This window comes from Pygoscelis adeliae, unplaced genomic scaffold (assembly GCF_000699105.1).
Source record: "Pygoscelis adeliae isolate BGI_AS28 unplaced genomic scaffold, ASM69910v1 Scaffold186, whole genome shotgun sequence".
NCBI lineage: Eukaryota > Metazoa > Chordata > Aves > Sphenisciformes > Spheniscidae > Pygoscelis > Pygoscelis adeliae.
Window position 1 is genome coordinate 5,432,021 of NW_008825071.1, and position 15,375 is coordinate 5,447,395.

Below are 15,375 nucleotides of genomic sequence, written 5' to 3' on the forward strand. Positions count from 1 at the left end.
CTTTTCCCAGTGTTACCTTCAAAATGACAATTGACTCCTGGTAATATAAAATCAGTGGAAACAGTAGTTTGTGTAGTTTAAACGTTACATTTTGTACTAAACTTGATTAAACAATGTTTGCCTGTTCTTAACTATTGCTTACTTTTGGTAGCCAACAATATGGGTGTTTCTTGGAACATATTTATTTGAAAAACTATAAATTGCATACAAATAGACTTAGATATAAAGCAATGCCAGCCACATCTGTAGTTATGCTAAAGCATCCGGTGGAAGAAACTGAACATTTTCAGATTGCATTGCTTTTGTTGAGGTGCCTGTTAGTTTTGCCATCAGTGAGATGAAGTGTGCACAGAATTTACTGATGTGATTTGTTGGATGGTGGAAGTTGGGAACTGGAAAAGGAATTAAGCAACAAGAAAAATTGAAAAGCAGGATTCCTGGGGGATGCTATTCCCCACGTAGCCAGAGGGTGTATCATTGGTATGTATTCTGATCCAGACGACTTACTAAGATGAAGACCTGTAGAAGCATGCAAACAGTATATTGGGTATAAACGTGAGCAAAAGTGCTTTGCAGACCTTCAGCTTAATGTATTCCAATCTCATAACAATAGAAATTGATGAAAACTGTGATAAAATGACTATGATAAAATGGCTTCCATTATAAAGTGACTAGATTTGGGGACAAGGGGAGAGCAGCGGATGTCGTTTTTTACCTTGACTTTAACAAGGCTTTTGACACTGTCTCCCACTATATTCTTGTGTCCAAGTTAGGGTGTTAAGGTCTGGATAGGTGGACAACCAGAGGCGTAATAAGCCTGGTTTCAACAGGTACAAATGCAAAGCCCTGCGCCCGGGCAGGAGGAGCCCCTGCAGCAAGACCAGCCGGGGACTGACCGGGGAGCAGCTCTGCAGGAAGGCCCTGGGGTTGTGGTGGGCAGCGAGCTGGGCAGGAGCCAGCAGCACGCCTGGCAGCAGGGGAGGCCACAGCGTCCTGGGCTGTAGGAATGAAAGCAGGACCAGGAGATCAAGGGAAGGGATTATCTTCCCCTACTCAGCAATCCTTAGACCACATTTAGATACTGTATCCAGTTTTGCCCCCCCCCAGTGCAGGAGGAACATCAAAAACCTGGAGTGAGTTCAGCATTGGGGCACCACAACCGTCAGGGCTGGAGCACTGTTCCTGTGAGGAGAAGCTGAAGGATTGGGGCTCATTCAGCCTTGAGAAGAGGTGGTTTGGGGGGGGAGTATCATGAAGACGGAGTTAGACTCTTGAGAGTGGAGCATGGTGGGAGGACGAGAGGCGATAGGCGTAAGTTGAACGAGAGAGGCATGAACTGGCTTGTTTCCCACGAGAAGAGTCAAGCAGTGGAAGATGTTGTTCACAGAGGTTGTGTAGACTCTCTCCTTGGAGGTTTCCAAGACCCTACTGGACAAAGCCCTAAGTACCGCGGTCTGATCCCATAGCTGGCCCTGATTTGAGCAGGAGGTTGGACTAGAGTTTTGCTGAGGTCCCTTCCCACCTGAATTATCTTGTGATGTCATGAAATACTAATTTTTAAATTTGGGAAACTTACTCAGTAGTAGAGGTACTGGGTATGATTTCTTGGTCTATATATCAATATACATTTTCTCTACAATTACCTTTAATATATGAACTTGAGATACACTGATTTTATGGGCTTGCCAGGGCGTGATGGTAGAGAGCATTAAAATTTAATTTGACTTTAGAAAAACGTATGCTGTCATTGAGGTTAATGACACTACTCAAATGAGTGCTGGTACCACATATTAACACAGGTGCATCTTTCCTGGAGCTTGTGTTAGTAGGACTTTTGCTATTTTGGTTAATAATGAGAAATTATGCTAATAAAATAGTCATTCGAGTACGAAAACCTGGTGTGAAACGACCCTTAAAAGAGGATTGGAACCTCTCTCTTGCTGACAGCCAATACAATACCTTTGATGGGTCACATGTCAACCCAGAGCTTAGTGTTGTCTGTTAAAAACACCAAGAAAAAAAATCATGTGTTTACAGGCAGTATGAAAATGTGAAGCCATACTTACCTTACCTTATGGAATCATCCAGTATTTGCTGATATGAGCAAAAGGACAGATGTTGGCATAGATGAACACTTGCTCCAATCCGTATCAGACTGCGTTAGCCTTTGAATGTCAAAGCTCCCCCCTACTTTTTTAATTAATTAATTAATGTCAAATTGTGCTTTACGTACAAATCAAGTGTTTTTTAAGGGTCCGCCCTGTGTATGTTTGGACTTGTGTTCTCAGGAATAAAAGCTCTTAAGCATAGATTAAGCCTACTGACAGAGGTTTTCAAATATCACTGCTGGCTTGGAGGGCCCCAAGTTCTTTGACTTGCCTCCTGACCTCTGAAACAGGGAGTGACCATGTGGCCATCTCAAGAAGTCTGAAGTTAGGCACCTGAAATAAGGCTGGTAAAATTGTTAGTGATTGACTTTTAAATCCTCTCTATTTATGCTAAAAATTAAGCACAGCGCTTGGGTTAATCTTGTTCGAATCTTTCTATTGACTTGTGACTGTGAACATTTTCATAGTTGTATGTGTGGTTTATGTAATCAAGGGGTTTTTTGTTTGGTTTTGGGTTTTTTTTTTTACACTTTGGAAAAACTAATTTTGGGAAAAATATTTATGGCTGTACTTAACATGTAGGAGGCAGTATGAAGCTAAAGAGGTAATTTAATAAAAAAAAGAAAGTTTAGTTATTCCCTGCTGCGTTTAATGTAAGTTCTGGTGGCCTTACATTTGCTGGCAAGACTTAATTCTTTATCTCATAATCATGTTCTTTACTTATTCATGGAAACAGACCCAGTGGGGTGATTTGTGAATGCTTTCGATAGTTTCGGTGAAATCAAAATTAAATAGGTATCAGATGTCAGTAAGAATATTTTGACTATCTAAAGACATCAGGAAGCTTAGCTTTAATCAGAATAAGATCCTTAGTAATGGTTTCCCTCTTGAAAAGCCTTCCACCTTTGAATCACTACCATTGTTAGGTGTCAGAGTAACCTTTTAGCTGTACGTTTAAGACATCAATTAGTATTTGAACACTTTCAGAAGAGGCTTGACCTTACTTGCAGTGCCCTGGGAGCAAAGTACAGATTTAGGAACTGAAGTTTAGGCACTCGGATTTGAAAATCTGGTCTCTGTATGTAAGCCTACAGTGATTTTTTTAAGTTCTGCAACATAAAGTGAGGACATGAGATGGAAATTGTGCCGTTCATTGGGCTGTAGGGCCAGGGAGTGGTTGGTTGCTCTGCATTTCACAGGGTAGCACTGAGGGAGAAGGGAGCTTGGTGCCTTGCTTTTGTTCCCTCTTACTCTCTTCCTTTTTTTTAAGTACAAGCACGTAGCTCTATTAGAAGGGAGAGAAAGAGAGTGGGTGTTATAATAACACGTAGGCTTTGAGACAGGCAGTTCTGAAAGTTACTTAAACAAAACCATTGAGATCATTTTGTCAAGACACTGTCTAGTTCACCAGTGAATGCTCTGGAAGAAAAAATCAGATTGCTTATACCTTTCCTTTATTTGCTGCATGAGTTACTCTGCCACATTGCTATCTACACCATCACACTTGGGTTCTTTTGCTCTAGTTCCTGTGCAAAGTGCAGCAGAGAAATCACGGGTGAACAAAGTCATGTTTAGAAACATCAGTTTTTCTTGTCATGTTTTGAGTGCAGAATTCATACTGAAGCAAAAGAATTAAACAGAGAGTCCTGATGGCAAAGCAGAACAAAGCCAACAGGCAAAGTGTGAAGGAGATGCACCGGTGTCCCTGGGATGTGAGAAGTGAGGCGCTGAGCACAATGGCATTGTTACCTCTCTTCTTGGGCTGGGTAACTTAATCCTATTTGTTGTAATACAGCTTATGAAGAAGATACTTTTTTAGAAATCTGATTGAGGTGACAGCATTTCTCAACAACACCACTTCACCACCTGAGAAAAAGGGGAATTACCACCAAATGATGAGAAGGGCTTTATGATTGCAGAAGGAGGTGAGCAGAGCGTGTAGAGTGGCAGGGAGAGAAAGAAAAGCAGATCAACTTAATTTTTTTTTTTCACATGAGGATGTTTTTACGTTCTCTTTGTTCGGTGTCAGCTTGTTGATGTGGGTACACGGCCCTGGCAAGTTACCACGCTCCTGAAAGTTTGTAGCTCTGAAAGGCAGAGGAGTGTTTAGCATTCTGGCACTGATGCTTTCTGCCAGTTTTCTTGTTGCCTCTGGAAATACTGATGCAGTTGATCTTTGTGCAAGCACGTAGCTGTAGATTAACAAACATGGAATGGAATATCTTCAGCATAAACTGGGAATACAAAAAGAAGACTTACACAAAAGGAATGGAAAGCTAAAAATAAGTGAAACGACGTTGTCAGGGATTCCTTTTTTCCCCAAATATACTGGAAATTTGGTTGTTAGCAAACATGAGGTGAATATTTCCATTAATATTAAGGATATATAAATTACCCAGGAGTAAAGTAGAGCATAGGACATAAACTATTGTTAAGCCTTGTAAAGTCATTGTCAAGAAAGTACATTTTATAAGATTTTATAGATGGGTACACTGAAGCAAACCTGCGACTCCATCTCTGGAATCACAAAAGATGTAGAGTCAGAAATAGAAATAAGAAACTAGTTCTCGTGATTTCTGTAGACTGGAATTTTATTCGTATAGAAGCAAGCACAATTAGTGGTTCTGAAGACTAAAGAAAATTACTCTTTCTGTATGTAATGCAGTACATAACTTGCCTCTGTTTATTCTTTTTTATTTCCTTTTCAATTTCCCAGACAATTTGTATGGTTTGGCATGTGTTTGAACAACATTTTTAAAAGTAAAGCAGTAAATAGATTATGGAAAATTCTGATCTTGTATTCATAATGAATTCATATTTTTAATTGCTTGATTGGTAGATTAGAGATACGTTTTTACTTTCTTTAAGGCTTTCGTAAGGCACCTTACATCTTTCAGCTGTGTTGGTTTCCAGTTCACTAGCATGGTGCAGGTTGAGTATGCTTGTTCCTCTGCACTATATGGTTGAAAGCCAGGGATATTAGTTATTTAATATTCTGAGACATCAGGAAGCAGCACGTCATTTGGTTGTTCAATTACTGCAGTATAAAACACCTTAGTCTTTTTGTGTTCGTTTGTCTGCTTGGATGTTTGCAATTCCCGGTGCTCTTATCTTCCTAGCTCTGTGTAATCTGCCCAGCTCTTCCCGTAGTGCTCCGCTACAAACACCGTCAGTGTGATCGGTGTGGAGGCGTGATTGTGACGGGATAAATGCTGCAGTGTGTGCATAAAAGGAAGCAAATTACTTATGCTCAATTAATGTGGCCATGCTTCTGAGAGATCACCAAACCATTGCTAAAAGCACCCTTTTATATAATTACCTTGTTATTTTCTCTTTGGTTCGTGGAAAATTGTTTTTTGTTGTTATTGAAGAAAAAACAGTTGCAGTCGACTATAAATTTTAAAGAAATCACCATTAATATTATTGATGATAACTTATTAGTGTAAGCCGCTCATTTAATTGTGAAGCAATGGAAAGTACAAAACATTGTGATGGAAGGCAGCTCCGCTTTGATTATGTTAAATCCAGCCTAATACTAATAGGTTTTGGTGATAAAGCAATAAAGGCAAAGTTCATTTAAAGGTTGAGTGAACGATTACTGCAGAAATTTCTTTCTGGATGCACAAGAGGAGCACGAAGTCTCCATACTAGCATTCGGAGCCAGTAGTTCTGACAAGGGATTCTAACGTCCCTTTCATGGGACTGCTGAATGTGACAAAACAGTCTCTAACTCTTCACAGTTAAACTTTCTCTAGTAGGGCTGAGAGAGGAATGGGTCAGTTCTGCAGAACTTCCACATTTGCAATATATTATGTGTGATGTGTAGTCCTTAATCGTTCAGTTTGCAAGGAAATCTCCTGAATATCCATTCACCCTAAATGAATATATGTGTACATTAAGTTGGCATGGAGTTGGAAACGGGATTTTGAACTTCCAAGTATCTGGCATTAGCACACATCCCAGTTGGGTTATGCTCTGGCACGGAGAAAACATAACATTTTCTTGCTTTTCTTTTCCTGCTGGTCACTTTTCATTCTCTTCTGCTAGACAAGCTTTAGGCGCTGCCTGGATTTCCTTTACATGGAGCAGGAGTTTCACCCTGGATTCATCAGCTCCAGTATCTCTTCTCAGATGCACGCTATGCATTGGCTTTCTTCCCACTGCAGTATAGAAGCCAGCTGGTGTTTCTGCAAGAAGATAGTCTTCGTGCCACTCAGAGGGGGCCATAGGGTTGATGGGTACTGGGAAGCCTAAGTTTTCTCCACTTATCCCCTTGTGAAGTTGACTGTGAGAATTTTGTCCCTTTATACGTTGTCTTAAGGCTTTTCTTTACCTAGAAGTGCACATAAACCTCTGTTCCTGAGTAGCTCTGTGCAGGTAAACATACTACATGGAGTTACTCAGTAGGGCTTCCCAAAGCGTGTGTGCAGCTGAACCTTTTCAGAGGCATCAGCCCTCTAGTCACATCAGATTCTTCCTTTGCGTTGAATATTGGCAATCAGACGAATACAGTTCTGGCTAACAGCCTAATTAATGGGTTGTAAAAACTTAAGAAAACGGATTTACATCCATTTAATATTTGGCTTCCTCTGCACTACCAGCGATGGTAGCTGAGGCAGTGGCTATGACTGAGTGTATGTTAGAAAAGAAGTAAAAAAAAAAAGAAATCATTAACTAACAGATTAAATACCACACTGTTGAGGTAAACAAAGGTGTGTAGCATCAGGTATCTATAAAAAAAATAAGGTTATAGGTATCAACACTGAAATTCAGTCTATATATGTATTTTTTTGTTATAGAGGAAATTGGACTTTGTACAAATATAAGTACTTGCTACAAAATTATTGTGCTGAATAATATTTGTCCTGGTTTCAGCTGGGATAGAGTTAGTTTCCTTCCTAGTAGCTGGTACAGTGCTGTGTTTTGGATTTAGGATGAGAACAATGTTGATAACACACCAATGTTTTAGTTGTTGCTAAGCAGTGCTTACGCTAGCCAAGGACTTTTCAGCTCCCCATGCTCTACCGACCAAGAAGGCTGGAGATGCACAAGAAGCTGGGAGGGGGCACAGCCAGGACAGCTGACCCAAACTGGCCCAAGGGACATTCCATACCACGTGACGTCATGCGCAGTACATAAACTGGAGAAAGCTGGCCGGGGGCGGGGGGGAGTGGGTGGGGGTGTTGCTCGGGGACTGGTTAAACCACGACAATATTCCAATTGAATTGGAATAATTCCCCTGAAACTCCATGTGCATATCTGCTTAAAATCAGCAACAAGTGTAGCTAGTAATGAAATAATTCAAATTTAGTGTACTTTGTTTCATGATGCGCAAATAGAAAATCATTTAAGTGTGACTGATTTTATTCATCTGCAGTAGTTGCTCATCTGAAATGCTATTGAAGTTCAGTAATTGGAGCTCTGAAATACAGTATTTGACAGATGGTGTGGGTGGTTGTGCCATTTCCATGATACATCTACTTACAAATATAACCATGAGGAAGTTGTCTTCATTCCTTGACTACTGCAACATATAGATGGAAAAAGTGACAAACAGGACAGGAAAACAGATTTGTGTCTTGGTTCTCCATTTTCCTGCTATAATGATTTGAATTTTTAAACAAGTGCAAGAGAGAGGTTTCTTTTTTGCTTTATCTGAAAAGGAGTTGCTATAAATGCTAAAATATTCTTTCAGTAGCCTTTCTTTTCTTACATTTCCTTTGAAGCTTTTCCTGTAGTGAATTACTTTTGTAATGTCTTGCAGCATCAGTTAGAAAGCATTGCTCTTTTTAGATGAAAACAAAATAGATCTTCGCTAATATACATTTACTGTTAAAAAAAATATTGGAGGCTGGAGAAATGGACAGCCCTGTTGCCCCAGGGCTTCCTGTTGAAACTTAGAGATGATAGAATAGGATAAGTAAAAACATACTGCATTATCCAGTTTTAATATTCTTTTTTATTCTCTTTGTGTTTTAACAGAAATCACCGATGCTGGTAGTAGAGGAACCCAAGATACAGTTAAGGGTGTGAAAAGGAAAAAGATTGTGACTGAAAACCACCTAAAAAAAATACCAAAATCGCCTTTGAGAAGCCCCGCCGAAGCCAAGGTTAAGCAAAATGTAGACCCTTCACCGCTAAAAGCTCTTCCGGATGCCTCCGAACATGCCACAGCACAGGATCACCTACCCGTGCAAAATGGAAATCAATGTACCAAACAAAACGGGGGAGCGCTTAGTAGTGAGATAAGTGTTGAAACAACCAAATCTGAGACATCAATGCAGACAAAGCTTTCATTGACGCATCAGTCCTTGGATTTGGGTAAACAGGCAGTGGAGGATACTGATGCGAAACAACTGAACTCACCAGAGAAGAAGTCTCTCTCAAACTCCTCATCAAGTAAAACAAAGACTGACAGTAATGAATGTATTAATTTTGTTGATTGCAATACATCATCCCCATGTACACGTACTGCATTCGATGTCTTATTAAAAGCGATGGAGCCTGAACTGAACACCTTAGCACAAGAATGCCCCCCTTATGGGATGCAGATAGAGAAACTGAGACCAAATAAAACTGTAAGCACCTCTTCTAGTCTCGCGTCCAATACGATGAGCGTCCAAAATCAGTCTGCTTTGTCACAGCGTGAGTTTGCAGCTGGACCTCACTATTACCCGTGTACGTTAAACAGTGTGCATGTAGCAACAACAACCAAGACTGGACAAGCACAAGGCCAATCAGTTTCTCATTCACAAGACCTTATTACTAAAACCAGTCAACAAAATCACCAGGTTGTTATGTGTCCAAGTTTCACTAGATCGCTGGTGCAACAGCAGAGTCAAGAAAACCCCAAGCTCCAGCAGATATACAGCATAGCAGTAACTTCGTCTGTCGTTCACACCTCATCTTCCACTGTAGCTCAGGTTTTTCCTCAAAACCAGTTAGTAGCTAGTTCATCTTCACCTTTGTCAATTAGCACATCCAGTTCAACACACTTGTCTATAGGTCCCATGTATAATTCAGCCCAGATAGCATCAGTTGTAAACCATGGTGTAGAGCAAATATGTAACCTCTTGAAAGACCAGAAGCCTAAAAAGCTAGGGAAATACGTCTGTGAGTATTGCAATCGAGCCTGTGCCAAGCCCAGTGTTCTCCAAAAGCACATCCGATCCCATACTGGAGAGCGACCGTATCCTTGCGTGACATGTGGGTTTTCATTTAAAACCAAAAGCAATCTGTACAAGCACAAAAAATCTCATGCACATGCTATCAAACTTGGACTTGTCCTACAACCAGATTCAGGTGGCCTCTTCTTATCTCATGACTCGGACAAAGCACTTAGCATTCATTCAGATGTGGAAGAAAGCGGTGAAAGTGAAGATGAAGGCACTGCTGATGAAAGACAAGATGATCAAGAACTGGAACCTGCACAAATAGTGAAAGTCATTTCCAGTGCAGAAACATTACGGAAAGGAAGCCCTATTCCATTAAGCAACCCAGATTGTATACCAGGTGACTCTTCATTACACGATACAGAACCTCAAGTAAGGGCAGCTTTACCAAAAGTCGTAGTTCATCCTGTAAATGTTTCTCCGTTAAGGGCCGATAGCCCAAAAGTAACAGAACCAGCACCTGAGCTTGCTGCAGCACAGAGAAAAGGAGATTTTAAAGTGACAACTCTTCAGTCAAATTTAACACATACAGCCTCATTCAAGGAGAATGACATAAAGCAACATCAGAAAGTAGAAATGGGCCTATTAGAGGAACAGCTGGGATCTGCAGTAGGAGCGGTGCATGCTCAGCTCCAGAGACAACAGGCAACCGATGGTTCCCAAGATCAGCAAGGAAAATGTCTTTTGAGCCCTAGAAGTTTGGGTAGTACTGATTCTGGTTATTTCTCTCGTTCTGAAAGTGCCGATCAAACAATGAGCCCACCAGCTCCTTTCGTAAGAGGATTGCTGACCTCTGAGAAAGATCCAAATAAAAACCTGCCCTGTGTGCCGCGAGCAAGTGGTGTGGTAGCATCAGTGGTACAGACTGTTTGTGCCGAAAAAAATCTGATTCTCTCTGGCCAAATGCGACCTCCCATGGCAACAAAAACTCTTGAGGAGCGTATCTCAAAGTTAATTTCTGATAATGAAGCTGTTGTGGATGACAAACAGTTAGATAGTGTGAAACCAAGAAGAACATCTCTTTCAAGAAGAGGAAGCATAGATTCACCAAAATCCTACATATTTAAGGATTCTTTCCAGTTTGATTTAAAGCCCATGGGAAGAAGAACTAGCTCAAGCTCTGATATACCAAAGTCTCCTTTTACACCCACTGAGAAATCAAAGCAAGTTTTTCTTCTTTCTGTACCATCCCTTGACTGTTTACCTATAACACGAAGTAATTCCATGCCTACCACCAGTTACTCAGCAGTACCTCCAAATGTAATACCTCCCTCTCATCCCCTTCGAGGCAGTCAGTCATTTGATGATAAAATTGGCTCTTTATATGATGATGTTTTTGTATCAGGACCTGCTACTCCACTGAACCAAGGTGGACATCCTCGGACCCTTGTTAGACAGACAGCAATAGAAGATTCTTCTACTGGTGAAAGCCAAGTTCTTGGACCAGTGCGATCTATAGAAGAAAGTTATCTGGGGTGTAATTTATCAAATGAATCTTTATTGCAAAGGAGCAAGTCCCTGGCACAGGGATCAAATTTAGAAAAAACAAAGAAGTCCCCTCAGGTGCGAGGAACAATGTTCGAGTGTGAAACCTGCAGAAACAGATATAGAAAACTGGAAAATTTTGAAAACCACAAGAAATTTTATTGCTCAGAGTTGCATGGACCTAAAACTAAAGCAGCCATCCGAGAGCCTGAGCATAAAACTGTTCCAAACAGTACACAACCTCAGATTCTACACTACAGAGTCACTACTTCAACTGGTGTCTGGGAGCAGACGCCCCAGATAAGGAAAAGAAGGAAAATGAAAAGTGTTGGCGATGACGATGACCCACAGCAAAATGATACAAGCATACCAGCAAAGAACGCAGAAGGCCAAAGCAAGCCAACAAATTCCTCCAGTCTGTCAAAACACGGTGCGGCGATAACAGTGGTAGGATCACAACAGCCAAGCAACCTTCTACTTCAGAGTTCACAAATTCAGCTTGTGGCTCGAGGCACAGATCAGACTACTGAGCCAAAGATGGCTCCACTCATTGAAAAGCAGGCAAGTTCAGCTGTGCAAGAAAAGGTGGAGTTGAAAAGACAGGGGACTGGCATTTCAGTAATACAGCACACCAATTCACTGAGCAGAAATAGCTCATTTGAGAAATCAGAGTCGTTTGAAAGAGTATCACCAGTTTCTTCTCAAGAGCCCAACAAGGTTGCAAAGCACCGCTCTTTGAATACAGTTGTAATCCAAGAGGATAGACATTCTCATCTGAATACTCCCCAGCATCATCAACCCCTGTCGTCAGAAGCACCTAGAGGGGAAGTTCAGGGAAGCCAAATGGTTTCTAATGAGAGAAGTGCACCGCTTCAGCCGTCGAGACTTGTTCGCCAGCATAACATCCAGGTTCCTGAAATACTGGTCACAGAAGAACCAGACAGGGACCAGGAAAACCAGTGCAGTGATCAGGAAAAGACAGAAAGGTTTAATTGGCCACAGCGCAGCGAAACACTGTCAAAATTGCCAACAGAAAAGCTTCCACCGAAGAAGAAAAGAATTCGCTTGGCTGAAATGGAGCATTCATCTGCCGAATCAAGTGTTGACTCCACACTTTCCAGAAGCCTAAGTCGGGAGAGTAGCTTGTCTCATGCCTCCAGTTTCTCAGCTTCACTCGATAAAGATGAAACTTCGAAGGCTGAGAACCCTTCCAAAGCAGAGCCTGTTAGTAAGTCATCAGAGTTCCTCATGATTCCCGCTGGCTCGCACGCACTGGCTTTGCCTGGCCCTCATTACCGGGAAATGAGACGTGCTGCTTCGGAGCAAATCAGCTGCACGCAGCCATCAATGGAGGTTGTGGACTACAGGAGTAAGTCTTTCGACTGTGGAAGCATGTCTCGGTCAAAACCTGCCTCACTCGTAGAGATAGCCGCTCCCAAAGCGTCGTCTGCAAATGGGGTCACTGGACATGTGCCTCTGCTAGAAAGGAGGAGGGGGCCATTTGTAAGACAAATATCTTTAAATATTGCTCCAGAAAATCATCAGCCTCAAGTTAAATCGACTTCTTCGTTTCAGACAGCTCATGCTACGGATGTGCCCACAGTGCCATTGCACAGGCTGCAGACCTCCGGCAAATCTTCAGTGGAGTTTCCTTTAAGTACTCAGCATTCACAGACTCACTCCAAGCCTCACTTGGCAATTCAAAATTGTTACCCTGTTAGCCTGTCTTCAGTTCAGCAGCCTCTAGATCATGTGTTGAATAATCAAGGACAGCCATCCTCGACGCATCAGCCTTCCCAGACATCTACTAAAACATTAGCCCAAGGGGAACAAGTGAGCACATATGTGCTTTCTTGTCATCCCGATGAAAAAAAGGATTGTTTTGCTCCAAAGTATCAACTTCAAGTTAAAACATTACATATAGGTCAGCCATACTCTTCTAAATTGCTGAAAAATACTTTATCAACTCAGACAGTTCCAAGTCAAGTTGGGGTGGACCAGAATGCATCCTCCTTTGAATTGCAGACTAAAATGTCTGACATGTCTAATCCGTACTCTGTACCTCCTCTAAAGCAAATTGTCCCTAATAACTGCAGCAGTCAAATACATCAGATTCCTCCTTTTGTGGTTCCCGTCCGTATTCACAGCAGTATGCCATCCTATGGCTTTGCAACTGTTACACCCCTTCCTCACATTTTAGTGACCCAGGATCAGGCAAATCAATCTGTTTGCAAAACAAATGTTGCGACAGTGCCAACGCTTGAAGGCAAAACTCAGCTGCCAAAATCTCACAAAGATCATCATGATCATCAGAGGACTTTGCCAAATGCATATGAATTTGAAAATTCACTACCAGAAGGTGGAACCAGAAATTCACCTTTGTCAAGCTCTTTGAATATTATTCAGAAAGTGCCAGTTAGTGGACTCTTCCCTCAACAAGAAGCTACAGCTTCAAGTAAACGAATGCTATCCCCAGCCAACAGTTTAGATATTGCCATGGAAAAACAGCAAAAACGTGTTAAAGATGAGAGTGGAGCTGCCTGTGTGACAGATGCTAGACCATTGCATTCAGTGAATGTTAGATCTCAAGACCCTACTAGTAAGCAGAAGAAACCAGTTTTGGTAAGACAGGTTTGCACCACAGAGCCTCTTGAAAATCACCTCTTAGATCCTGATGGTGTTGCACAGCATGAAAAAAGCAGCAAAGCTAGTACTTCAGACCTGCTGTTGCCTGACAGTCATTCATCTGACACTGGGGTTTCAGAAACCCTAAAGGAGTCGCCAGAATCTGAAGACCTTAAGTCTTCAGCATCGCCAGTGTTTGTAGTTAGAAAGCCATCTGAATTGTCTCCGGTGAATAATCAGAGTTCTCTTTTCAAGGCTGTAAGTAGCAGTCAAGAAAGAAGGTCCCCAAGTAACGGTAATGAGAGCAAGCAAATCAATAGCCAGGGTCAAGCAAAGCCTGTAACTACATTGGCTGCAATGAACGCAGGAGAAATGCAGAGGTTGTCATTTCCAAGCCTCAAGACCTCAACGAGTTTTACCTGGTGTTATCTCCTGAAGAGAAAACCATTGCATCTGCTGCAAAACGATCAGAAAATCTCAGCCTATTCTACCTGGACCATTAGTCCCAACAATCCCAATCCACTTGGCTTGTCGACAAAGGTAGCTCTCTCCCTCCTCAATTCAAAACAAAAAGTTGAAAAACCGCTGTACACTCAAGCAAGAACTACTCATCCCAGATCTGATGTATTGGTCTATTCAAGCAAGTGGAAGAACAGCTTAACCAAGGTACTTAAGCTATGCTTGATGTATACTGATTGTTTACAGAGGATTTGCTTTGGAAATCATGCTTGTTTGTATTTTAGAGAATGTAATATGCCTGACGTATAATATATGCGCTTATTTATTTTAGTTATGCTGGATCAAACTGCTAAAAAGATCTTAAGTAATTCCATTAAGAAATCTATTCATGATTTATCGCTTTTCTTGGAAATTAGTTCCTGGATTTAAGTCTATATACAAGGTGTTTATTGTGGCAGGAATGTGTTTGGCTATTTTTTAAATGCAAAGGGTAGAACAAAAATAGTTCTGATATAAATATTTGTTAAATACTTTTAACTTAAAACAGGTTAATTTAAGATCATAATTGCGTAATTTGCCTTAAAAGTCAGCTGGTATTTTCTGTTATAAAAGAGTGCTCAGCCTGAACGGGTGTCCATGGATACGCCATGAAAACGTTTTTCACCATCGCTGATCATCTAACTGTGAGAGGAGCAGTGGACCGTTTCCCTTTCTCCCACCTAGGTTAATCAGTGGTGTGAAATAATTACAAAAATAGCGAAGTTTAAAATAAAATTACAGCTGCCATAAAAACACTGACAACTTCTTGGATCGATATGGCTCCAAAGATGATGTTAAGTCTTGTGCAGTGCGATATATTCCGGGCGATGTTTGTGACCCACATAAAACACTACGTCATTCCAGAGTCAGATGCGGCAGAGCAACGTAGTCACTTGTTATTTCCTTAGATGTCTCGGGGCTGCACACGTGTGATCAGGATTTCACTCACTGGACAGTTTTGTTATGTACAGGACCAAAGCTGTGCTGGTTTGCACTGGATTTGGCGTTCCTTAGTAATTGAACTGCCTCTGTGAGTGGGTAAAGGTGGCTCTCTGCCCTATAGCATGGCAAGAGGTGGCTGTGTCTATTTAATGGATCCAGTAGTAGCTTTTATTGTCCCATCTAGTGAAGCCGTAAAGCTTTCTGAAGAACGCCTCGGCGTACAGCACGGTTTCATGCTCTTTCCTCTTTGCTGTGTATGCCGTGTCTTTGATGGCAGACTTCTCTTCGGAGCTGGCAAAAATGGGCTGCTAGCCGTGGACCTCCCTTTCTCCAGAGTCCTTCAGCTGTCTAGGACATAGAAACCTTTGGGGGTGGGGGGGTGGGTTTAAAAGCAGTCATAACTTGCCCTAATCCTGCAGTCTGCCATCAGCAAAACTTTCTGGGTATCGGGCTGGGAGTTGGGGTCCATAGGGCCGGCAGTCGCTCTAGAGGAGACATACCACAGCCTTGTGAAGAGAGGCATATTTCGGTGGGTGTTGAGTGGC

At 41.7% G+C, this 15,375-nt stretch overlaps 1 protein-coding gene across 1 annotated transcript in view; it reads left to right on the top strand.

Moving 5' to 3' along the window:
* HIVEP1 (human immunodeficiency virus type I enhancer binding protein 1) overlaps window positions 1-15,375 on the top strand; it is a 119,041-nt gene that overhangs the window by 80,791 nt on the left and 22,875 nt on the right. The window contains exon 3 of the mRNA XM_009326545.1: window positions 8,091-14,056. Coding sequence (XP_009324820.1) covers window positions 8,091-14,056 — 5,966 coding nt within the window. The remainder of the gene's footprint in view (window positions 1-8,090; window positions 14,057-15,375) is intronic.